The sequence below is a fragment of the Panthera onca genome, chromosome A2 (assembly GCF_046562875.1).
Source record: "Panthera onca isolate mPanOnc1 chromosome A2, mPanOnc1 haplotype 2, whole genome shotgun sequence".
NCBI classification, from domain to species: domain Eukaryota; kingdom Metazoa; phylum Chordata; class Mammalia; order Carnivora; family Felidae; genus Panthera; species Panthera onca.
In genome coordinates this window covers 43,601,135-43,629,097 of record NC_138340.1, presented here as the reverse complement: position 1 = coordinate 43,629,097, position 27,963 = coordinate 43,601,135, and the positions used below count along the sequence as shown (strand labels likewise).

General features: G+C 35.1%; 1 protein-coding gene across 2 annotated transcripts in view; it reads right to left on the bottom strand.

Moving 5' to 3' along the window:
• Nucleotides 1-27,963, bottom strand: part of CNTN6 (contactin 6) — a 283,185-nt gene that overhangs the window by 23,618 nt on the left and 231,604 nt on the right. For both annotated transcript variants that reach the window (XM_060631587.3, XM_078442810.2), the window contains exons 12-16: nt 24,677-24,804; nt 3,800-3,975; nt 3,334-3,451; nt 2,522-2,680; nt 2,259-2,408 (exon numbers count right to left, since the gene is read on the bottom strand). In XM_060631587.3, the coding sequence (XP_060487570.2) occupies nt 2,259-2,408; nt 2,522-2,680; nt 3,334-3,451; nt 3,800-3,975; nt 24,677-24,804 (731 nt within the window). The remainder of the gene's footprint in view (nt 1-2,258; nt 2,409-2,521; nt 2,681-3,333; nt 3,452-3,799; nt 3,976-24,676; nt 24,805-27,963) is intronic.

Sequence of the window (27,963 nt, the reverse complement as noted above, 5' to 3'; positions counted from 1 at the left end):
TGGTAACACTTTTTCAGAACCATTAAATAGTGTAGATACATAAGGAAATTATTTTAGAGTAAACTTTAATTTGCTTTTTACCAAGTTTCCAATATTCTGGCTAATAAAGTTCCTTTTTTATTCCATTTTCAAATGAACCATATTAAACCTAAAACCATACTGGGAAGAAGGGTCTTTAAGGAGCTACAACAGAAAAGAAAAGAAAAGAAAAGAAAAGAAAAGAAAAGAAAAGAAAAGAAAGGAAAGGAAAGGAAAGGAAAGGAAAGGAAAGGAAAAAGAACACACTTCATTCAGTATGATTCAGAACCTCAGGGTAATTATTATGAACACCGAGTCTCATTATGCTACTGAAAGAAGAGTGTCAATGGTTAATAGAAAGTAATGTACAATCCTTACTGTAAAACTTTAGTATTAGAGTCAAGCCTGCCAAAGCTACAATGATAGAAATAAGCTGTAAACAAATGACCTAAAACTCAAGCTAATATCAAGTCATAGGTGACCCCTGGAGATTCTTTTCCAATCAGACTATGGTAAGGCCTGGGAATTTCTATATATACACATTTCCTTATGCCAATCTCTTGCTCATCTAGATTAAGACCCATGGTTATGGAGAACGCTGATGCCCAAGTCTCAAGGTCTGAGTTCAAATCCTGCCTCTGTCTGAAACAGTCAGCCATGATTCTGATCTTTCTTTTCCTCCTCTGTAAAATGAATGACTCTCCTCTCATTTCTAAACTGCTAGGATGATTTAACTTAAGATATTACTGTCAAATACGTTGTTTTCAGTTCCAATTCTAAAATAAAAATACTTATATTATCTTTAACTTGGAAAAGCCTCACTGACATCGGACAGTTGAGCACACTTATTGAATTAGTTTGTGCTTGTTAAGCTGAGCCAGTGACAACAGAGCGATCCCTCACTTATGTTGCTGAGTAAGAAAGTGAATTTGTCAGCGGTACGCAGCAAGAAGATCAAATGTGACCCTGGATGTAAAGTTAGGAGTGGAACAAAACGGATCCATTGAAAAAAGCTTAAGAAGGGGTGATTTCTGAGCCGGGTTCCACCTGTATTTTGCTGTTCAGCGAACCAGCTGATGCTCAATTAGTGCTTCTGTTAAATGAGCTCAGGATTTACCTCATTTGCATGGGAAATAATTTATACTATTGCTCAATGAAGCTGCAACTAGGTCAGAGTTGAGAAATAGATGGAAATGTGTGGCTGATTGCACCAACAGAGTCTCAATTAATTCTTGGCTACAACATTTAATGAAACAAGCACTAACTCATTTGCATCTACAAATGTACAGATTGCCTGCTGGAGTTTGGCTAGAAAATAGATGAGATGAGAGGACAGTTTCTGAAAAACTCTTATTTTTGATATGCCTGCTTAGCTAGAATCATCTCTCATTGAACTTATATTTAGGAGAAAATATTCCTTGCTTTGTGTATCTAAAAATGTGAAAATGAAAGCTGCTGGTTTCCTGCCACTGATTCGGGGCCCCAAATTGTACAAGACCCATAAAAATGCTTCTTACTTTTTCTTTGTAAGATCGATACCATAAAGAACAACTGTATTCCCCTTGTATTCAAATATTTCTGCATTAATCAGTGTAGATTACTTGTCATAAAAGACATAGTTTTACTCATATTTTATACAAAAATAAGTAGTTTATAGAAAACTCTGGATTTCAAAAGACAGCATTTTGTATATGAAAAATGCACCACACAGTTTTTTTTTTTTTAATTCTAAAATTCTAGGTGCAACATTAAAATCCACATACTGGTTGCAGCCCTAATCTGTGTTAGCTTCATATACTAGGAGAAAAAGGATGTCATTAAGATGATAACTACAATAGTTTATGTAGAGAATTATAATCATATATTCTACCATTTACCTATTAAATGGTACTTATTAAATATAATCATAATCTTATATTTACTGGTGTGAATATAATATATGTCCTATTTCTGACACAGTTGTGATCATAATTTTCTATTTCACCTAAAGATGCAACATGAATAGTAAAGATGCATGTTTTCCCTCTCTTACCCAGATTTTGCGACATCAGAATTATACATCTGTCAAAAATCTTACCTGATCTTCCCTGAGTGGCTTCCCTGGGCCACCGGGGTGGCTCAGTCACTTAAGCATCCAGCCTGGGCTCAGTTCATGATCTTATGGTTTGTAAGTTTGAGCCTCACGTCAGGCTGTCTGCTATTAGCACAGAGAGCATGTTTAGAAGACATTAATTTCTTACCTGACGCTTTGGTTCTTAACAATTCTGATGCTTTACTTGGTTCTCCAATCCCAATGCTGTTCCCAGCAACGACACGAAATTCATATTCCACCCAAGGACTCAAACCAACTACTGTTGCATTGTACGTCTTACCACTGAGAATTTCTGGAACTGAAAAGAGGGGGGGATTCAGGCAGGAAAACCAGCACTACTTAACATCAACCAATTGAACAAACAGATACACCTGTTTTAGAAAATTACCCCAAAACCCTGGTGTCACTTACCAGTCGAAACAGCCTGCCAACCCACAGAAAATGGTGTCCGAGCCTGAACAGTAAATATTTGAATGGGACTATTATTATCTGAGCCTGGTCTCCAGCTTAGTTGAGAAGTAGTACTGGAAATGTGTTCCACTCTTACATCCTCAGGGGGACCTGGTGGACCTTGAAAAATACGTTGGATGATAACTATATTGAAAATTATTAAATTCATTGATTTGGGACAGGGCAGTTTATTTTTCTCTCTTACGCTTAGAAAATAAAATATTGAACACAAGGTATTTTTAACAAATTATGTGAGATAAAGCCCTATTAATTCAGTTTACATGGTGAGATACTAATTTAGAAATGCTTCCTTTGAAGATTAGAAAATTTCAATCATGAGATGGGTGAATATCACCCATTAGGGAGCTACTCTGAAAAATTGAGAACTCTCAAAAATTGGGAACATCTTTCATCTATTCCTTTTTCAAAAGGTACCTTGAGTAAATGAGACTTATATAGAGAACTACAGGAATATATCACTTTGACTCTCTTCTGATAAGAATGCTTTATGATAGATAGAAGGCATGGCTACGTTTTACGGACTGACACTGCTTGCTGAGGCTGGTCGTTCATTATAAATACACAAAACCTACTCCATTCAATATCCATATCCACACTACATATGCCATGGAGTCCTGAGGTTTAGAAAATAAAAAATCTGTATTTTTATCTCACTTCTTTATCATGATATGGTTACTCAGAGATCTACCATTCACTTATTAACATTTTTTGCTGTGAATAAAGTGCTCATTTGTTTCCACCATTATGCTTACCTCTAACAATGATATCAGCCACAGCAGATAAACTTTCCAGAGTTGTTTTCACTGTGCATAGATATTTTCCTGAATGATTTAACTGAATATTCCTTATCATCAAATCCCCAACAGATTCCTGCAGATAGAAAGCGAAAAGGGGATAAAACATAATCATACCCAGCAGGGCCCATTTTTTTTTTTTACGGCTGGATAAATATTAAATATGGGACAGCTTTGAAATTAAGAGATATACTAGTATCATTGTCGTTACTCCTATATGATCCCTTTTCCTATCCCCTTAATTATCTAGAACACAAGCGTTACTATGAAAGTCATAAAATAAAATAAAACAAAAACAGATGCAGCTTCATAAACAGGGGTTATCCATGCAAATAAATATGGGGAGAATAATTATGGAAGATGTTGATTCACGTGAAAAGACTTGATTTATTTTATTAAGTACTTAAAAATTTGGGCAACTTACTCCTCCAATCCTTTCAAAATGAGCCACTCCTTTTTTTAAGTCTATGACATCTCCATTGAAAGACCATATAAATATAACTTCAATGGAGGGGTCATGGGACACCTGGCATGGTAGGACTATACTCTCTCCAACTGTAACATCCATTTTGGAAGGTGGAATGGTAATAACAGTCCTCTCTGTTGAGAAAAAATATTATTATTATGAAAAGCTTATAAAATGTGAGCATATGGCAATAAAATGCATATTTTGAATGGTCATGCAATTGTTTGAAATTGTATAAATACAACTTAGAACTCTACCATATTCAGTAGGAATAACTGTATTCCCCTTGTATTCAAATATTTCTGCATTAATCAGTGTAGCTTATTAATTGTCATACAAGTAAGACATGGTTTTACTCATATTTTATACAAAAATAAGTAGTTTATAGAAAACTCTGGACTTCAAAAGACAGCATTTTGTATATGAAAAATGCACCACACAGTTTTTTTTTTTAATTCTAAAATTCTAGGTGCAACATTAAAATCCACATACTGGTTGCAGCCCTAGTCTGTGTTAGTTTCATATACTAGGAGAAAAAGGATGTCATTAAGATGATAACTACAATAGTTTATGTAGAGAATTATAATCCTATATTCTACCATTTACCTATTAAATGGTACTTATTAAATATAATCATAATCTTATATTTACTGGTGTGAATATATGTCCTATTTCTGACACAGTTGTGATCATAATTTTCTATTTCACCTAAAGACGCAACATGAATAGTAAAGATGGATGTTTTCCCTCTCTTATCCAGATTTTGCAACATCAGAATTATACATCTGTCAAAAATCTTACCTGATCTTCCCTGAGTGGCTTCCCTGGGCCACCGGGGTGGCTCAGTCACTTAAGCATCCAGCCTGGGCTCAGTTCATGATCTTATGGTTTGTAAGTTTGAGCCTCACGTCAGGCTCTCTGCTATTAGCGCAGAGCCCTCTTTGGATCCTCTGTCTACCTCTCTGTCTGCCCCTCTCCCACTCTCTCTCTCTCAAAAATAAATAAACATTAAAAAAAAAAAAAAAAAACAAACTTCCCTCCAGAAACATCAGTCACAATGTCAACCATTGTTCTACAAGTCCTAGTGTTCCAGTGACCAACATTTCAAAGCTCATTTCCAAAAATACTCTAGTTGAACTTGAGAGTCCTGATTTCCCTGATTAAAAGACACGCATAGTGGGGCGCCTGGGTGGCTCAGTCAGGTGAGCATCTGACTCCGGCTCAGGTCATGATCTCACAGCTCGTGAGTACGGGCCCCATGTCAGGCTCTGTGCTGACAGCTCGGAGCCTGGATACTGCTTCAGATTCTGTGTCTCCATCTCTCTCTGCCCCAACCCACTCACATTCTGTCTCTGTGTCTCTCAAAAATAAATAAACATTAAACAAAATTTTAAAGAGACTCATAGTAATAGATCACATCTGACTACATTTTTTTTTTATAACAAAATAAATACTTCTGATTTTAGAGGGCTAAAGATTGACTGAATAGGAAATTCAGTAACCATAAAGAAGGCCTAGACATACACTTGGACTCAGATATGCACTATCTGACCAAAATAAAATATTTTTTAAGGAACTTACATTTAAGAATTAGGGGTTTGGGAAAATTCTACTGAAAAAAAATACTGTACATAAGGAAGTTTCAAAACTGTGAAATTGGAGGCTGGCAGATCTGTTTCTCTAAAGATCATTTGTAAGATAAAGTTTAACCCTAAAGGAGATGGACTGAACATTTTACTTTCCTTCTGTCTTCTTCATGCTACTCCAGAATCCAAACTGTACTGAGCCTGAATTTCTGTGTTCAAATGGATTCGTGTGCCTCTGTGTTCTATCAACAGAATGCTAAGTCTTACTCTAATATTTAAAAATTGCAACTGTTACCTTGGTAAAAGTTCAGGAGCAAAAAATAGAAATTAATAATCTTGGGTTTTAAGGTATGTATTGATAAGAGAGCCATGGAAAAATAAAAACACATACTGTATTTCTGAATATAACACAGAAAATCTAACTCAATCTACCTCAGATGTATCTTTATGTTTACATAATTTAAAAATGTTCTCTCTTTTATTATATTAGATGCATACACTTTTCATTCTAATTATTTTTGGAGAAAAGTTTGAAGAATGATTCTGTGGACTCAATCCATTCCTAATTTCAAGCCTTCTTCACTGCTCTCCCCCAAAGTAAGGATAAATGATAACCAGGTTTCAAGAACACTTTTTGGAACTAGAAAATATTTTCCTGATGTAATTTCTTGGAAAAAGAATGTATCACTAATGTCTTATTTACATTTATGGGAGGATGAGTTGGCTAATTGGATGCGTTGGTAGAGCAAAACTGCTCTGATTTAAAGTTTTAGATCATGCAATTAAAGTAATTTTCAAACATTAAAAATGACAGCAACTCCTTCCATTTATGGCACCACAAAGTAGCAAAGTGAGACAAATCATTCCCTGTATACATAGCTCATCGGTAGGACACTAATAATGACTAAAACTTCATGAATAAGAAATATTTGTATTATTATAATTTATAATGTTTAGATATCATCACTAGTTATTTCACTTAACTGGTATTTACTGAGCACCTACCAAATTCTAGCAATCTGCTAAGTATTGGAAATACAAAGGAATATGGAGGAAAAAAACCAGCAACAAATCCTGAGGGGTCAGTTTATTGAGAAAGAGTTGTTTTAGCTGAGGGTAAAAGGCAAATAGGAGTTTTGGTAAAGACAGCAGGTAGGGAGAAGGTGCCCATACCAGCAAGATGCAAGAGCATTTACAAAGAATCTGTGCAAAGAAGAAACATAGTACATGCAGGGCAGTCATTGCTGGAAATCCCAGTATTAGAGAGTAATACAGGAGTAAAATTGGAAAATAGGAACCTGGGTCATAGTCATAGTCATAGCGAAGACATAAGCCTGAAATATCTTTAGGATCTGCTACATAATCTGTGGGTCACAGTGTGAAATGAAAATGTGGGGTGACTTGGGTGGCTCAGTCAGTTAAGCATCCGACTCTGGCTCAGGTCACGATCTCAAGGTTTGGGAGACTGAACCCCAAAATGTGCTCTGCACTGACAGCCCAGAGGCTGCTTGGGATTCTCTCCCTCTCTGTGTCCCTCCTCACTCTTGTCTCTCACAAAATAAATAAACTTAAAAAAATGTACTGAATATAAAGCAACTTTCTTTAGGAATGTTGTATAACTTATAAAATGTAATAGGGTAATAGTGATACATTAGAGCAACATAAACTTACAAATTGCAAAATATATATATATATATTTTTTTTTTGTTGTTGTTGTTGTTGTCAGTTTTATATAATACATTAAATAATGCCTTATTAAAGTTATATCTGGCTTGATCTAAGCTTTCTCTCACCTTTCCCCAAATTTGCTTCTTAAATTATTAGAATGTGTTTTACGCAATTTCATTTTCACTTGAAGTAACTGGTATCGGTTGCTCATGATGAATGCAAAATTACAAATATTTTTCGATATTTGATTTTGCAAAGCATCTTTCTACTGATATAACTGTTACAGAACTGTAAACAGTAGTTTACAGGATGTGACAACACTGGGATAGATATATTTTGAAATATAAATTTTAGAACATCTAGAGCTGATGATTCTCATGGGACAACAATATTTCTTAGAAGACTTAACTCTTCATCCAAATGCATTTCGTGTAATTCTGAATTCAATTTTAAGTGTAAATGTAAACAGTGCAACTTTAATGCTCTTCTGACATACCCTGTAACTTCTGAAGGCTGTACAAGACACTGAAAGTGTCTTCATGACTTGTGTATACTCCAAAATGCCTGTTTACACATTCTCTTGCCTTATCTTCAGTTACAGAGAAACACTCATTAATAATTAGGTCACCTGGAGCTTCCTATAAAAAGTGTTCTTTACCATTGAGTGGAAAAGTCTTTACATTTAATTTCTGTTTTTAAGCCTCTGGATATTAGCTTTCCAATGTTGGACAAATGTTCAAAAATAAGGTATGCTAAACTCTTTGAAGAATGTGAATAACTCTGTGATATGCCTTACTGCAATGCTCAGGTGCAGGCAATTATTTTGTTAGTCTTTGCTAACAAAGTTACTGCCTGAACACTGACAGTTCCGTCCTGGTGCTCAGGTTGAAGAGTCACTATTTGTGCAAATGTCACAAAGATTACATGGACTCTGGGCCAGCGGGCCTCTCAACATTACTTCCTGGTACTGACTGCTTTGAGCTCCTTGCTCCTGTGAGGCCCTTTGCAGTCGGCCACTGAAACTTCTGGGGCTGCTGTGACCATCACCTCCATCAACCTGATGGACCCACTTTCAGGGCCTCAGAACTCCGAGGCAGGGGAGTCTACACCGTACCGACTCTTAGGCGTGGACACTGTCTGCTTGGTCCATAGGGCTGAGCCTGTTTGCAAATGGGCTGCTGCTGCTGAACCTCACGTGGGCGCACCTTTCGCCACCCAGTATAGTGCCTCTGCTTGCGCGCATGCTCCGCTGTCCCGGTAGACTTCACTGACAAAGTAGGACTTCAGAGACAAGATGACTAAGCATCTCAGCACAGTGACATCAGGGCGATAAACAAAACGGGGCCTTTCTCAGCACAGGGTCCTTATGCGGAGGAGCCGCACACCAATGAAGCTAGTCCTGGGTGACACGCTTAGAAATGTACTCTTTTTGCGGAAAGAAAATGGGAAGCGTTGAAAATATGAAGCAGAGACATACCATTATCTGTAGGGTGGAAAAATAGATTATATTTAAAAAGAAATAGCTTCTATGTAAATAGGCTTTTTTATCCAAAAGAAGAGCATAGATGATTACCAGAGCGTCATTCCCCTACGCATAGTCTCCTTGTGGGTGAGGGGGTGCTTGGACAAGAAGTCTTTTACCTACTGTGTCTTCTCCCCACACCACATGCAGATCTGCCCTAATCCTGTGTAGGTGGCTCTGAGCCACCAGGCTGCTCATTGCTACCCTACAGAGCTCTCTCCTACAACCACGCGCAGCTCCGGGCTCACAATTCCAAGTGAATACCCTGCAGGGACAAAATCACACTCGCAGAGAAGGGGAGAGTGGTTCTTGTGCAGCAGAAATATATAGAATCTTTGATGCCATTTTAGGAAAAAAACAAGGACTATTCTTTAGTTCCTTAACCAGTCAAGACTGCTCCTTTGCAAACACTTGCACTCTTAAAAAATTCTAGTATCAGAGACTTTTATTTTTATTTTTTTCCAAACCATTCAAATCACTCTCAGGGAGTGGAGGGAGGTATATACACACATTTACTCTTCTCCTTTCCTGGGAGTCCTTAAATACCAATAGAGTAGGTACAATAACATGAAGTTCACGGTTAAGACTGAAGTACTTCTTGTATTTATGGATAAGTGAGACCATTATGGCCTGACTTATAACAAATTAAAAAGGAAAGAAGTCACCTATGCTATACTCTCCCACCTGTGAAACTTTGAAATTCTTTAAGCCTCTTTCTCCTGGAACAAAAGATAGTTGCTCCTTTTCATTCTGAATCATCTTCTACTTCTTGTAGCAAATTCCTTAAGTATTTGCAGAAATTCTAGAAGTTTAAACTTTGTAGCATGCATAACAACTCCTCAGAGAACATGCTCAAAATGTGAAATCCTCAACTCCTACCAGAAATACTGATTCAGTAGGTCTGTGAAGGGAACCAAGAATATGGACTTTTAACAGGCCACTTTTTTAGTCGATTTTGCTGTAGTTAGTCCAGGGACCACATTTTGAGAAATACTGCTTCAGGTTTTGAAATTTGAACCTGAAATTTCTATTTAAGGAAAATCCAAGTTATGTAAATATATTGTCAGAAAGTCTCTAATGCTTTAGATCCAGGAAAAGGTTGTATCTAGTAAAATGGAATTGGTTAGTAATGCTTCAAAAAATAAATACAGAAAAATGGACTTTTGAGGTTATTTAAGTGTAATTAATTCTCTATACCATATCTGCCTTTACAGTGCCACAGTACATTTTAGCATATTAAAAGCTCTGAGAATTGTGGATTAAAGAAACTTCTTAAAGCACATTTAATTCTCAGTTTCCTATGCTTACTAGATAGGGACCAGTTTTAATCCATGTAACACCTCTTAATACATCTTGGGATATAAAGATTCTGAAAAACAATGTTTGGAAGTATGATTGTCATGGGTGAAGAGAATTAACACACACACACCATACACATGGATACGTGCTTATCTGTGTGTATTTACTTAGCATATACATATATATAGAAATGCATATTTATGAGACAATCATGTAAATTTGAACTGTAAATAATTCAGAATCATTGCTAATTTTGTAATACAATAAAACTGGTTTATTATTGTATTAAAAAGAAGATTCCCTTTTCTTTTAAAGATACATTATGAAATATTTACACATGAAATTACGATGTTTATGATTTGCCTCTAGATATCTGAGGTGGATGCTGAGCAAGTAGTAGGTGGGGGTATGGATGAAACAAAGATAGATATGAGTTGATGATTAACAACCCTGACTGATGGGTGAATAAGAGTTCCTTATACTATTTTTTCTACTTTTCTGTGTGTAATACTCATTTGTAATAAAAGAAAAACAGAAAGAAATGACGAAGTTAGTGAATAATTTATGTACAAAATAAGGGGGCATCTTTCCCATTCAGCTTGTAAAGTGATGAAATGATGAGGACCCACCACTTTTTTTTAAAGTTTATTTTGAGAGAGAGAGAGAGAGACAGAGAGAGAGAGGTGTGTGTGTGAATGCGAGTACATGGGTGTGCTTGTACATACATGCCAACAGGGGAGGGTCAGAGAGAGAGGGAGAGAGAGTGTCCCAAGAGGCTTCTTGCTGTCAGTCCAGAGCCCGATGTGGGACTGGATCTCAGGAACCATGAGATCATGACCTGAGCCGAAATCAAGAGTGGGAGGCTTAACTGTCTGAGCCACCCAGGAGCCCAGGACCTATCACTTTTTGAAGATTATTCTAAATATTAATGACAAACATTCATGAAGAGTTAATAAAATTACAGAATTTTAATATTTCCATTTTCAATCTCTTTTCATGAGATACAAATCATATAAAAACAGCTTGATCTAATAATCCTGTTCTGAAGAAGTAAAATGAAAGGTTTAATAAGATCTATAATGCTTTTGATGAATAGCCTTACTCAAATTCATATTGCTGTAATAGCCAAAGATGCTTCCAGAATACATCTTCAGTTATGAGCATCTCAAAACACAGGAAAACTAATATTAAAAATTCTGTCAGAATTCCTCAGCATGATTTCTCTAAACACAAATGAGACTTCTTCCATGTATCAATTGCACATTATGATCCCTAACTACATTTTTAGAAGCTAGGGAATGGCAAGAAAATATGTAATTGGGCTTTCTTGACCATCCGGAAAATATTCTTTTGTGTCACTTTGTGTTTGTTTCTTTCTCTTGTACCTTCAACTCAGTTGGAACTTTCATCTATGAGTAATAATCTTTCAGTGTGACTGTTCAGAATAGTAACTTCTCAAGTATTTCTGAAGTTATCAACTTCTCTCCAACAAGGGACAAAAACAAGAAAAATCACCAAACCTTTCTTTACTCTGTACAAACTTGAGTCTGCCTTCATTTGTCTAATGACATTATAGGAAATGTTGCTAAGACACCAACATAAAGGAATCTAGTGTACAAATAGCACTTCAAACAGGTGACAAAATTCTCTGATATTGTGACGGCTAGAAATGAATACTTGAAATTTGGTCCTCTTCCTAAGTCCTCAGAATCTCAATTTAACCTGCATAGGAACATACTAACCCTTTCCATGCCTCTTATTTTTTCTTCCATTTACAAGCTTTGATCTGGGATATTTTATTGTAGCCATAGGGATGTCATCAATACTTCTTGTAGTGTACATTTGATAGTGATGGATTCTCAGAGGTTTTGTTTGTATGAAAGCATCTCTAATTTGTGTTCATTAGGGAGGATATTTTTGCTGGGAGTTGAATTCTTATCACTGTGGTCTTTCAGCCCATTAGAAAAGCCATTCCACAGACTTTCGGATTTTCTTATTTCTGTTGTTGTAACAACTGCCAGTCTTATTGTTGTTATTTTGAAGATAATGTATCTATTTTATCAGGATAGTTTTTCTTTTCTTTTTTGGTTTCACTACTATGTGCTTAAACTTTCCTTTGTGTTTACCCTAGTTAGGGCTCATAGAATTTCCTGAAAAGGATGGCTGCTGTCATTTTCAGGTTTTTTGTTTGTTTGTTTTTGTTTTTAAATCTCTGGCAAATACTTCTTCAAATACTGTCCATCCCTCATTTTCTTTCTCTCCTCTCCAGTCCTTTTGGAACTACAGTATCACAATATTGGAACTATTCATATCCAATATATCCTTATGTCCTTTTGTTGTCTTTCTCATTGCATTTTCTCTCCATGTTGCAGTCTGGATATTTTCCGTTTACACACTCTCCATTTTCCTAATTCTTTTCTCTGCCACATCTAATCTGGTATTAAATCAATCTCTATTGTTCTTAATTGTAGCTTTTGTGGTTTTTAGCTCTAGACTTCCAATTGATTCTCTTTTATTGCAGTATAGTTGACACACAATATTATATTAGTTTCAGGTGCACAACATAGTGATTTGACAACTGTATACATTACTCAATGCTCACGATAATAAACAGTCACCATCTGTGACCGTACAGTGTTATTACAATATTACTGACTATATCTCCTATGCTGTACTTTTAATTTTCATGACTTATTGGTTTTACAACTGCAAATTTGTACCTCTAGTCCCCTTCACCTATTTTGCCCATCCTCCTCATCTCCCTCCCTTCTGGTAACAACCAGTTTATTCTTGTATTTATGAGTCTGTTTCTGTTTGTTTGTTCCTTTCTTTTGTTTTTTAGATTCTACATATAAGTGAATCCATATGGTATTTGTTTTTCTCTGTCCAACTGATTTTTAATACATGTCATTTCCCTTCTAAAATTTGCCATCTTGTCATCTATTTTTTAACATATTCATCACAATTATTTAAAACCCTTGTCTAATAACTTTCATACTCCTCTTGGCAGTGACTTATTGCTAATGTCTGATGTTCAGCTGGGTTTTGATCCTGGCTCCAGCTATTCCTGGTAATATTTTACTGAATATGCATTGCAATGTAAATAAATGTTTTATTCGTTTATATTTTTTCCAAGACGATTTATTTTTCTAAGCAGGCAACTAAAAACAGCAGAATACAATCAGGACTGGATATGAATGGAGACTGAATGTCAGTCTTTTTGATCGGTGGTCAATTGTGTTCTGTTTTTATTACCAGGGCAAAATCCTTCCGGTGCCTCCATTCAAGGTCAGGTTGTATAGTAGGTTCGTTTTATCTGGAAAATTCTGAGCCCCAATTTTTGTCTTCCTTGCACCATGAAGCAACCAAAATTTCTGTTTGATGTATTTTCTGTGTTTGTTTGTTTGTTTTAATTTTTAAATTTTACAAATTCTTGATTCATACTGCTTGGGAAGTGACAAGTTTCTGGAGGAGAAAAACAATGGGGAGTGTTGTGATCACCTATCTGTGCTTTTCTTTTCTCCAGAATATTGTCCCTTATGTTGCAAACACCTTGGTTACTGTCATAATTCCTTGGCACTGCTATTTTTATTCATTTTTAAAAGATTTTAGCAATATTTGGGGGCTGATACTGGTGTGAAAATCTACTTTGACTAGTCAGGACAAAAGTTTCTCCAAATATTAATAATGTTTAATAAAAGACTGTGTGTAGGGTTGAAAATATTTAGGCCATTTATCTTTGGGTTTTTATACATTATATAACATATATATATATATATATTTGGGTTTATATACATTATATAACATATATATATTTGGGTTTATATACATTATATAACATATTTGGGTTGGTATACTTAGGTTTATATACATTATATATATATATATATATATATATATATATATATATATATATATATACATATAATAACAATTGGAGAAAGAATTGGGTATTACTTCCTATAGAAGTAGAAACCTTTGGGGTGTCTGGGTGGCTCAGTTGATTGAGTGTCTGACTCTTGATTTTGGCTCAGATCATGAACTCATGACTGTGAGATCGAGCCCCATGTTGGGCTCTGCACGGAGCTTGGAGTCTGCTTGGGATTCTCTCTCCCTCTCTCTCTCTCTCTCTGTGCCTCTCTCTCTCTCTCTCAAAAAAAAGGAGAAACCCTTAACATAAGTGTTTATTCAATGTTTTATTCATAACTTTCTAATTAGTTTCAAATCCTACACCTTCTTTCAGGTGTACATCAGTATGAATAGTGAGCAAATGAAACAACACTGAACTGAAGATCTATCAGAGGACTTCTATAGTAAGAGGCAAAAAATCTCATTTACATTTTAATAGGAATATTCTAGTTTCTAGAGGAGAGACAGGTGGAATCAAGACAAATACTCATGAGGTTGTATGTCTGAGTTTCTCAACATCAACATTATTAATGTTTTGAGCCAGATAATTTTGTGTTGCATGTCCGTATGGGTGGATTCAGAGTGAGGTAAGGAGGGGGCCCTGTGCATTACAGGCTATTTAGCAGCATCCTCCACACATTGCCAAAGGTCTCCTTGGAGGTCTCGGAGGCAAAACCAGCTTGGTTAAGCACCTCTGCGCTATAGCAATGCACTGGAAAAAGGATGGTAGTAGTTACAGTTTGGTAATTGCAGTGGTGAGAAGTAGTTAGATTCTGTACATATACAGATGCTAATGCCATTTGTTGGACAACTGGATATGGAGTTTGAAAGAAAGCAAGGTGTAAAATATGACTACAAAGATTTGGAGTGGCAACTGTCAGTACAGACTGTTCTGAATACAGAGGGAAAGACTATAATAGGAGCAAGTTTTGGGAGTAAGAGTTAGGAGGCCAATGTTAGCACGTTGGATTGAGGTAGAAATGTGAACGTGGTGTATCAATTTGGAATTTGCTTACGTTTGGTGTTTAACGTAAGAGGACAGAATAAGACACCAAATAAGTGGGAGTAGATATAGCAGAGAATAAATGCAAGGACAAATCTCTGGCATACCCCAAATTTAGGAAATAGTAACACTGAAAAAAAAAAAAACAGCACAGGAAACAAAAAAGAAGTGACTTAAGATGTAAAAGGAAAACCTGACAAATGCAATGTGTAGGCAGCCAAGTGAGGAATGTATTTCAAGAAGGATGTGATCAATAGTCTGATAGGTTAAGTAAATGAGGACTGGGACTGACTACAGTATTTAATAACGTGGAGGTTACTAGTCACCTTGTTAAGAGCAGTGTTGATGAAATGGTAGGGGGAAAAGGCTGGTGGCACTGATTTAAAGCAAAGTTGACCAGAAGGTTTGGAAAAAACAAGCTCATATAGATAACTTTTGATATAAAGGAGAATAGTCAAATATGGCTGGAAGGGAAGCAGGGTCAGAAGAGGTCTTTTATGTAAATTATGAGAATAATAATACAAAAGTATTTGGTGGGGATGATGCGTTACACAAAATAACAGAGATGAAGGAGAAAGAATGTGGTAGAGAAAGAGACAGAGACAGAGTGATAGGGAGAAAGAAAATTGGTAGATTGATGTCCCTGAACACAAGAGGGAATCATATCTAGAATACAAGTGGAAGATTTGAGTTCCTGACCCATCCAAACTCTGCTTTATTGATTTCTTGATAAGTTTTATTTAAGCAAGAAATAACTAAAGCTTGGCTTTTTGTAAATGTTGGTAGAGAAAAATAGTATCATTATAAAAAATAAGATATATAATATCCTGATGAAGGTAATTGATTAAACACAGTGTTTATTTTCAGTTCTTTAAAAACATTTAATATAAAACCCAAAGAAATTTTTTCAAAGATAAAGCCACCAAAACAGGGGTCAAAAGGAGAAACAAAATTTGAGAAATGGTAATGAAATGAAACGATTTCTAACTGATATACCATAAATATCAATCCTATGCTGGCCGTGAAGAAGGCTGAGAAGAAAATTTATTGAATGTGTCAACCCCCCTTTTGCACTTTATGAATAGAAAGCTATATGATTTCTACAGCGTTTTCCAGTCTCAGCAGAAGACTGGCAAAATTATTCTCCAGAGAGGATATGAAACAGAGGGTCTCTGAACTGCTGGGTATGAGCATAGTTGAAGATGGGGACTCTTACTAAAAACAGGGAAATTAAGGAACATGTACATAGTAAGCGCTGAGATCCATGTCTCATAACATCATTTAGCTCTGAGGGTGCTGTCTACTGTCCCTCTGCTCTCCAGGCATGAATGTGGGATTAGAAGTGGGGGACAGTTGTCCTAGGCATCTGATAAACCTAAGAGAAAACACCTAAACATAGTGTCTTTAAGAGTTTCCCAAGGATATATCCCAGCCAGATCGTGCTAGTGTGAAGTCCAGCAACTTGGTCAGAGCTTTCTATAAGATTTTTAGTATTCCATTCTTAAATATGAGCAGACAACTAAGATTCACAAAGTATCTCAGTACACCTCTTCGTAAAGGGTGAGGATTAAGACAAAGAGAAGAAAGGAATTTGGGACCACGGAGGCCATGCAGGTAAAACAAGCTAGATAAAAGAAAAACTGAGCAATACTTTTATGAGCAATATTTTTAGACACAGAGAGAAAAAATGCAAGGTATTATATAAAGGAACAGTCAGAAAATAAAGGACACTTAGAGATTTGAAAAAAAATAGCAAAAACAAAAATTCAATAAAAGGTCTGAAAGACAAAGTAGAGAAAATTTCCCAGAAGATAAAACAAAAAAGATACAAAATGGATACTAAGAGAGAGAAATAAAATATACAGTTCATATATACATGCATAAAAAATACATCTACTATCTAAATCTATATAAATATGTAAAATATAATAAACTACACACACAGATACATACATGTATACATACTTGCACACACATAAACTAGAGTACCAGTTTACGTAATCTAACTTCTTCAATAATACGGATTATAGAAGAAGAAATGGAATAAATTAATAAATTATTCAGGAAGATATTCCAGGAAGAAGGGTGCGAGTTTTCAGGATGACAAAGTGTACCAAATGCCCCATGTAAAGGCCGGAAATAGACATGCACCACCGCACATCATCATGCAATTGTGGCATGCTGGGAAAAACGACAGAGAGACAGACAGAGATATAAAAAAGATGTCACACACAACAGTTCAGAAATCAAAATGGTTTCAGCTCCCAGAGCAGACTAACATCTCCAAATTGCCAAGGATAATGAATTCCAATCTAGAATTCTATTTCCAACTAAGCCATCAAGCAAATGTAAGCATAGAATGAATACATTTTCAAACAAGAAGGATCTCCAAAATTGGCATTCCTCTTGAATTCTTTCTCAAAAATCCACTGGAAGATGCATTAGACCAAAATGAGGGAGCATGTTGAGAAAGGCATGATGCTTAGGCAACGGGGCTCCCAAACACAAGGTCAGGTTGATTTTTTTAAGGGAGACAACTGAGATAGAATTGAGGAATGAGTAATTGGCAAGTCCATAGAAAATGAAGCAAACAAACAAAACAAGAAAATTACTAACTCTAGGGAAAGCAAATACAGGAAATTCAAAGCTAATCTCTGAAATAAACCCTGTAGAGAGATAACAAACAAACAAGGAAATCAGTATGATAGAGTCTTTAATTTTCTTCCTCTAGCAAGCCAGAAATGGAGGAATTTTTCATCTGTTATAATGTACTTTTCCTCTTCATATGTCTACTTGCATAAGGCTGGTAAGTTTAGTCAAGCACAAGTTTTATCCACTCAGACAGATAATTTTTCACAGATTAAAAAAGACACACAGCACTTGGTATATTCTACCATAGGCAGTGTAATAGCTTAATTTCAATGTGTAAAGTAACCGTGGTCAATATATTCCAGTTTACCTGCAGGTACTATCACCCATGTATCTTTCACCTCAATATTTAAATGATGTAGAACAAATACGAAAAGCCTTCCAAAATCCCAGAAGAAAAGAAAGAATAGTCCAGAGAAAGTAAATGTCTAAAATTCGAGTTGTCTCAACGAGAAAACATGTCTAAATATCATGCAAGGTAACACTGAAAAATTCCCTAGCAAGTAATAATGTAAAATGTAAACACAGATCTTTTATATCAACAAGTAATCAGAACAGAGTCTGACATCTATTTAAAAAGAACATGCACAGTAGAGTATGCTTAATGAATTAGATACACCAACTACTCAGTTTCGAGGCTGTTACTATGTAATAGGCAATGACTATTTTTGGCATCACATTTATATTTCTTATAAATAGATAACATTCACTTAGTCCTCCAACTGTAACTCTGTGCTAGGCTGTAATAAAACACCAGGTGGAAGAACGCTGTAGTTTTATAGGAAACGGAATTAGGAAATTTTATTTTGTTTGGCGACAGAATCTAGTAGCAAGGGGATGTTTTCTTCTGGACATTTATGTTGAGGTGAGGGGAGGCAAAACGAGACAATAAAAGCTAGAAGATGAGAATCAGGGTGAATTGTATTCATCTGACTACTTTTTTCCCTTTCACCACCACCCTCCTCCAGCACCATCCCTCACTTAGGCTAGAAAGAATCTGCCAACTGCTTCCTTGAGTATTCAGGATCCAGACACTGAAGACAGAACTTGCATCAGAGGGTCTTTTCCATCCTAATGAAGCACATTATTCCTAAAAAATGGCACCAGAACATAAGTGACCACTGTGCCACTTTAGAAAGAGATGGCTTGAGCAACAGAGAAGTCTAATAGTTTCTTTTAACATCAGACCGGAATCAAGGACATACCAATGAACTTCTACTTCCTAACCAAATACTCAGGGCACACATGTGTACACGTTGGGAAAGGAGATTGAAGACAAAAATACTTACAGTTCAAGATATTTTTCTACTGCACAGACTACACCTACTCTTGGTAAAAGTTTTGTTCTTTTTATGTATGTATGTATATATCTATATCTATCTATCTATCTATCTATCTATATATTTATATATAGATAGATAGATAGATAGATAGATAGATAGATATAGATATACTTTTGAGAGAGAGAGAAAGTACACATGAGCGGAGACAGAGAATCTTAAGCAGGCTCCCTGTTCAGCATGGAGCCCCATATGGGGCTTGATCCCAGGACCCTGGGATCATGACCTGAGCTAAAACCAACAGTCAGATGCTCAGCTGACTGAGTCACCCAGGCACCCCTGTGTTGTTCATTTTTAATAAAATCAGAAAGCAGATACCTAGTGGTTTAAGACAAGCGAAGGAAGCCAGACGCCAAAGCATATATATATTGTATGATGGCATCTGTGTGAAGTCAGTGGCAGAAAAGAATCCTAACAATGGTTGCTTCTACAAGTAGGGTGGGAGCAGGAATTAAACGATTAAGATGGGGCATGAGGGAAAGTTCTATAGGGTGATGTTAATGTTCTATATTTAGTAGAGTTTGGGATACACTGATTATGCATTTGCCAAAATTCAGCAAACACACTTATGATTTGCATATTTCATTCTATGTAAAGTTCATCTCCAATGGATAAGAGCATATAAATAGATACCGAACTCTAACAAGTGAGAGCTGAAGTATTTAGGGAAAGGACTAATCTTTGCAGGTTACTCTATTTTCCTTTTCGGGGCACTCTAAACAATGCCATGTGAAACTGCATGTGTCTCAGGTAGTTATTATTACATAAAGTTACTGGAAGATAAAACAGAAGAAGGAAAAAAGTTCTGCCACTTACTAAGACAGGGGTCATGGTCAAGTAGTTTTAGTAATCTATGCTTCAGTCTCCCCTCGTGTAAAAGAGATAATAATTACTGGCTTCCCAGTGTTCTGAGGGATCACTGAGATGATGTACATAAAGCACCTATCACAGTGCCGGGAACACAGTATATATTTGATAAATGGTGGTTAATAAAAAGTGGAATAAAGAATACAACACCAATAACTATAAAAACAAAGTCTTCAAGATGTCAGTAATAAAGCTAGTTAGTAATAAAGCTAGTTCATCTAATTCCAAAGTCTGTGCCTTTCAATTCCTTGAGGAGTGGTCTATACTCATCTGTCTGGTTTCTTTCACTTTGCTTAAAAGACTAGCTATCTGCTCCTTATTTTTATTAAGAATAAACAAAACAAAACAAAAAAAACATTAACCAGTTTTGATTCAATTTGTTCAGGGGAAAGTATCTTGAAGAGTAAAAACAAACCAAAGGAGCAAACCTGTAATTCATTAATATCTGTCCTTCACATTATATATTATACAATATATATTTTGAAAAATAGCGGCTTACTATTTTATCTGAGTGATATGTACTACATTTTTACAAGACTGTGGAGTGAACTGTTGCAAAGACTAAAATAACACCGATATTGTATTTGCTTAAACAGATTTTTTTTTTTGGGGGGGGGGGTTGCTTGCATTTCTACTTGCACAGATTATGGAATTCAAGTATCAAGAATTCACTCAGAAGTATTTTCAATATTGGTGGGGGAAAGAAAATTCCTAGCCAGTGTACAAAATTCACTGTTTTTTTTTAACCTGAAAAATGCTTCCACTAATCATTTCTAAACATTCTGAGGAAAATATTAGCAGTACTGGGAGACTTCTCTGCAGTGGTGCTTTTAGCCACTAAAATATGACAGATATATTCCAGCGTCCCTTGTCATTTCGGTGAAATTGTACTTTTGGTTTACTCAATAAAGCTGAGCTTCTCAATAAAGCTGGGCTCAACACCTGAAATCCTTTAAACTACCTTTTAAAGCCACAAAGCCTCCAATTATCTACTGATCTTGGTATTTCTTTTAGTAAATGTAGAACCATAATGGTGCACACCATCATTCCGCTGGAGAAAATGGATAGGCCATTCTCTATGCTGGTATAATAAAGACTTCTATCACAAAGAATAAACAACTAAATGAGCAGCAATAAACTTAATTTGCACATTAGATATGCTTTTCCAAGTTCCGACATTTCAGTTGAAAATAATGCTAAAGCAATGAGGCCTATAATTGAACATCCAAAACTTCTCCAGTGGGGAAACAAAAACAAATGTTGCCTGCAAACAAGATCATTTTTATAGCCTGCTGTTACTCTGCTTTTTAATAATTTTTCAAATGCCAGATCAAATAATTTCCTGTTTTATGTGATCTTCATATACCTCTTAGTGTATGTATACACTGTCATTTTAATCCAACTCCTCCAAAACGAAAGCACTTAAACCCTCTCTCTCTCTCCTTTTGATTTCCTGTTTGTGCCTATGGAACATGTCCTCAGATTACACTGGGCAACTTCTGAGGCTCTGGTGAGGCTGCTGCTAATTACACTCCCAATGTTTCAATGGAAAATTGCTTTATCCTGCTGCATGAGTGAAAGAGAAATCTCTGACATACAGTGCAGATAACTTCAGAATCCTCTTAACACAGATAAGCCATATCAGCTAAAAAACTAAGCTGGAAAATATCTTACTCTTGTAACTATTATCTTTTTACATGTTATCTAACAACAACATTTCTTGCATGACTGAGGCTGATAAGTAAATTCAAAGAGAGATGATTGTTTTATCAGCTTTGCTGAAAATTCTCATTTGCTCCTTACCACCCTATTACCAGGAAGGTCACTATATGCTGATTTTGGTGTGAGAAATAAAATTATATTTGACTCTGTAATGACAATCAGATGAACATTACAGACTAGAAAATACAAACACACACATACACACAAATCTCAAATCATCTTAAACAATCAGATGACTACCCTCAATAGTCAAGAAAATGGTTGAATCAATGCGTAATACTACCGTTCTTTCTCAGATTAAAGCTTCAAATTTATAGGTTGTAAAATAATAATTTTTTGTCAGTAATAACTTGAACATTCCCACTTGAAAGAGAATGAGAGGATATGCTAATGACAGACTTATCTTAGACCTGTATTTACATAGCAATCCCATAGTGTAATAAAAATTATACAATACAGATCAATAAAAAAATAAAAACTTCTAAAGATGCTTTTATTTGTACTGTATACATTTTGTGTTTATGTAGTTACTTTCAAATGTATGTATTTGTGTTACTATGTATGTATGTGTTTCTTTGTGTGTAGTTCTTGTCCATGGCAAGAAAGCAAATAGATTCCCCTTAAAACAGAATGTGGGTATTTCATGAAGGTTAAAAATAACAAACACAATTTCCTTCTCATTATTAGATATAAATGAGTGAACATTACTTGATATTCATGCATGCTGATATATGTTTTTTTGCATATGTAGATGATTCTCTTCTTTGTGCTGAAAATACTGGAATAGTGAGTTCTCTCCATGAAGTCGTAGGATTTTCACATAGCCCCACACTTGCTCCCCATTGAAGAGCAAGGAGTTCTCTATGTATTAGAAATACATGACTACAAACCCTAAAATAGGGAAAGAAAGCACTTAGAAGTTCATTATTTCCCTTTGATGCTCTTTATTGCAAAGTATCCTAAGCTTTACCCCTAAAAAACAGAAAGTTTTCATATTTTAGAGCAAGGGAGTCAGAATGGAAATTATCTAAGAATGAAAGAGTGTAAGATAAAATCATTTCACTCAATAGATAATTATCTATTGAACACATACCGTTCCCAGGACATTCCTGCCTTCTTTATGCTTCTTTCTAAAGGAAGGAAAGATGGAGAGAGGACCACAGACGTAACAAATAAGTGAATTATAGAGTATGTAAGAAAATGAAAAATGCTACAGAGGAAGGAAGAATGCAAAAAAATTAAGGTGACCAGGAATACAGACTAGGATCATTTTTGTTCCAAGAGACCCAGCAAAAGTACACTAGAAACAAACAAAACTAAGTAAAGTTTTTGTGTTTTGTTTTGTTTTAAACTGAGCAACCTTATTTAATTTCTCCCTTGTACAGAGAGTGGAATACTTGGGGATTATGGTGTATTTAATGGACTGTTCCAAATTACAGAAGAAATTGTTTGTATCCTAAGAACTTGGGACCTATCTAGCAAAAAACATGGCTGTTACATATGTGAAATGCCCAAATGCTCCCTTGAGAAGTAAGCACAGTTCAGATGCTCCGGAGTTCCTCAAATTTACCTGAGTCTGCTCCTTTTACTGTTCTCCCACTCAGCACTCAAGGACAGTGTCATGATGCCAAATGTTTGAAATGTGATGAAGAGAAACTATTCATTCAGTCCAATATATCCATTAGCTTCCCTCCCCCCCCCCCCTTATTCTCTGAGATGAAGGGTTCTCGATCACTGTATTGTAGAAGCAAAACCATTGGTCTACCTCATGGATCACCAGTGTTCTACGGAAACTTTCACTGAGAAACTACATTTCTACTGCTCATATCCTGTATCATTTACATTTTACATCTGAATTCCCTCTGGATTTGTCCATATTTGGGAAAATTAACTATGATCTTGCCCTCTACCATATCTTAACCTTCTACTGTGATAAAATGAATGTATACCATGTACAACTTCTTAATTTGAAACAGGGTAATGAATCTCCTCTTTTTTCCCTTAATGGACATATAATTTCTTTAAACATAAAGCATTTATACATTTCAGTAAATTATTATTACCAAATATTTCCTGGAGAGATATCCTATCATTAGATAGAGCGATAGCATAGTCCTTGAAATGTTAAGTCCATCTCTGTCTTAAAAACCTGATGACAATACAATCTTAAGGAAGTCAAGTTTTTAAAAACGTGTGACACTGGTTAGATTTTGACACAAGTTATATCAATCACATTTCCCCTGAGTGTTTCAGACAATTGTCAGCAAGTATAATGTAATATGCTTAAGACAATGTTGGCAGAAATATCTTCCAGGGATAAAGGTAGGTATTTTTTTTCCTTGAGACATTTTAAGGGATAGTTGAAGTGTAGTAGCTAACTACTTTTAATTTAATATATTTATTTTTAATAGAAATGATGACAGAGCACCAATTGCTGAATGTAATTATTTGGGCTTAATTAGCTGCTCAAACTACTTTCTCAAGACAGTCATTTTAATCATCCAGGAGGCAAGGAAATGATAAAAGTGACATAGCTTCCAGTAAACATACGAGTTTTATGAACTGAGATTCAACAAAGTGGCAAAGATGGGGAATAGATACTTGAATACTAATTATGTCCCTCGGTGATATATGGAGGTACATTTGGATTGACAGCGGCTTCAAAGTCTGAAGAATGGAGAATGCAGTTTTCTCATCACAAATTAAGTGAGCTTATATGTTAACTGTGTTGGGAATATAATAATGACTTTTACAGACACAGATATTTTAATTTCATTCTCTTTGAAACAAACTACTTATAAAGTGTATGCAAGAGAGTCTGCATTTCACCAGCTCTGCACCTAGAGTTACATAAATAAATGAACTGGTTATGTACTTGGCAATCATATATCCATGTAAAAATTCCACGTAAAATGAGAGCTTCTGAAGGAAAGTGAACCAAGAAAAATATTATCAACTGACTTTATCAAAATGTCCATAGCTTCCTACAATAAGGCATTTATGAAAATTCAAATGTTTTAGGTGCAGTTGTTAATTCTGTTCAATTACTCACTGACAGCATTTCAACTGCCAAAATATTCACATCTACCACATATCCCACTGGCAACGTAAACATACTATTAATGAATATGAGAACGCAACTCTTAAATAAATTGTGAAATCAAATATTTTACATATACACTATGATACAAGTTTGACACTATGATAGAGACTGTGATATGCATACATATCTCCAATGTTCATCAAGCACAAATGAAGATAATAAAATACCTTTTACGACTAGGCTGCCAGTGTTCTTTGCGATGCCAAACTGATTTGTAGCTGTGCAAGTGTATGATCCGGCATCTGACCTGGTAACATTATATATCTTGAGGCTGCCATCCTCTGAGAGAAACACTCTAAAAATAAAATGCAAAATTAACAGAAGTAAGGCACTTAAAACTAAGTCTTAAGTGTTACTTTCATTTTAAAACATTACTAAAACCACGGACATATTCCTTTCCTTTATTCTATTCTTGACTGTGAGCATCTCTGAATCTCCAAAGTAGCATAAATGACATTTGCTTTTAGTCTGACACAGTGTTGTTAATTATACTATCACTTGAATTATCACTGTTGATTTTGATGCCTATTAAAAATAAAATGGATACTTGATACTACAATGCCCATTTGCTTGATTAATAACAAATTCACTGAACATTTTGAGAAGTCACCTCCCTGGTGAAAATTGAACCTGATGTTAGAGAAATGCAAGCTAATTTTCATATTGTTTAGTTGTGGCTTTATAAATCAGTTCTTGTTTAGCACTTTCAGTCACCAAACAATGGAGTTCTCAATGACAGTGTTTGACACAACTAGTGAGTTGGAGGAACCATCGACATGGTTCCAAAGCCAAAGGGCACAGGCTTACCCTGTTATGCAGCTGTTGCATAGAAAAAGGTAAGAGCATAAAGATAATGAAGTCTTCATGAATCAGACTGAAGTAAATGGTCCTAAAATACATGCCATCATACAGTACATTATGAAGGGACAGCAGTTTAAGAAGCTCTAATCTTTCATAAAATGATTCTTAAGTTTTCTCTGAAACTCAGAAATAATCAAAAGCAAATATCAGACCACTGTTGTAATCAGGGAAACCCCAAGATTGGTCTCTTGACAGAATCACCATCAAATATTTTAATAAGCAGGAAAAAAACTGAGAAAAATTAAAGCATGTGACCAATTTTATGTCTTAAATTTAAACAACTTAAAAAAATAGCTCTTAAAACATTAGTAGGTAGCCAGGGTTGTACAAAAATAAGTGATGAAGGCTAATTTGTAACAACAATAATTTTAAAAAAATACAGACATGACCATTGGCAAGCATGCCGTATCTATAAACAATACCAAACAGTATGTGTTTAATTGCAAACCTATCATTGTGTCTAATATGTGTATCACACAAAATGTAGCTAATATAATTAACTGTCCACTTTGAAACCTAGAGAATATCAGCCAACTACAATTTTTAGGAAGACAGGTTCTGATGTCAGGTTTATTATTAGTGATGTGTTCCACATTCTGCCATCAAGTGGGTAGCAGGGGCCACATCTGGGTTTAGAATGTTCCACGGCATATAATCAGATTTTTGTTTAAGTCATTATCTTGGAGTGCTTCCCAACAGCAGACATTTGATATCTCATTTATTTTCTGAAATGTCTAGATTTCTTGATCACAGTTTACACTAACAATGGAATCATACCATTAATGACATAGTGATAAATCTATTCTACTATGCAGCAAACTCCTGGCCAAATATAATTCTATGTCTGATTTAATTAGGAGAGGTCAGTGTGAAAAGCATTTGAGTACATCACTTACTTCTAGTATTTAGGAAAAACTAGGATTTTTCAACAACATAGCAATGTTAAATTTTGGCCAATAAAACAATTTAAGTGATATAAAAAATATATATGCTGATATCTAAACGCCATCATCCAAATTTCCAAGCTAGAAATGCCAATGTTTATATGTCATATAATTTTTCACATAGCTTTCAGGAAAGGACAATTCATATAAAAAGTGGTTTAATATTACCCTGAGTCCACTACCCTTTTCAGGCTCATGGTAAATGTTTAGTAATGTTTGTTAAATTGAATTGAAATTGTCATGATTGAAATTGATTATTTTTATTGAAATCTTTTTTATTAATATTATTTTAATGTTTATTTATTTTTGAGAGAGAGAGAAAGAGAAAGAGTGCGAGTAGGGGTGGACCAGAGAGAAAGGGAGACACAAAATCTGAAGCAGGCTCCAGGCTCCGAGCTGTCAGCACAGAGCCCGACTCAGGGCTTGACTTCACAAACCATGAGATCATGACCTGAGCCAAGTTGGAGGCTTAACCAAGTTTCTGTGAAATCTTAATCAGTGAACCAATATTTTTCAACAGCCTAGACTGTTTGAAAGAATAAGAATTAAGACTAGGAAAAATTACTATCTGCCCAAAATTAAATAGCTCTTAAGTATTAGAGAATGAATTGAAAGTTATATCTAATTATCTCTAGCACTCATCCTCTATCCAGAAGCATCCATAGTAATTTGCAGTAAACAAATTCTCCACGTTTTTTTTTTTTCTCATTCTGCTTGTTAATTATGACGTTCAAGAAATTCCTGTTGAGTCATCATTAGATGCCCTTAGAAGAGTCATATTGTGTTTGCTTCTCAAATTTGGTCTCATCCCAGACCTCCTGAATCAAACCTTGCATTTTAACAAGATATTCACTGATCAGTCCACAATAAAGTTTGAGAAGCAGTGATCAATTAATTATAAGTTAAACTTTAGTCTGTAAAGATTATCTTTATTTCTAAGAAACCATACTTTGTTTATAAGAGCGATATGCAAAACTGTATAAAAATAAAAAAATGTTAAATCTAGATATTTTATAAAAGTAACCAAACTAGTAACCACACTGATTTATCACTTATTAAAAACAGATGATTAAAAAATCATTCAGTAGCAATCTAAGATATAAAAAGACAGAGGTTTAACTATAACTGGAAATCTTATAACACAATAAATAGTATGAGTATTTCAACTTATTTAATTTTTTCAAACAATAAGAAGTTAAAATACAGTAAGAAAACTTAATCTATGATAATATAGATGGAATCAAACCACATAATCAGAGCCCTAATTTTATGCAGAATAATTGAACCAAAAATAGTAAAGAAAAGTGAGAATTTCCAGCTCTATTACATATTAAAATATGGCTTACCAGAAATGATTAAAAGAAAGAAAGAAAGAAAGACCCAACTAAGATCAAACTGTACTAAACAGTTGACATTTTCAGATAAGGAAGAATGCGCCCATAAAAATTAACTGTAACATTTTAATTCATGGTTTTGGTAATATTCATAGAGAAAGATAAAGTTTGAATTTTTCTATTCTGCTTTTAGAATATTCTGGAAGATAGTTTAAAATGGTATCTGGAGGGTTGGAAAAGACATATTAATAAAATACATTAAAGTATTCCATCTTGATTTCATATAAACATCTTTAGTGTTTAAAACAAAACACA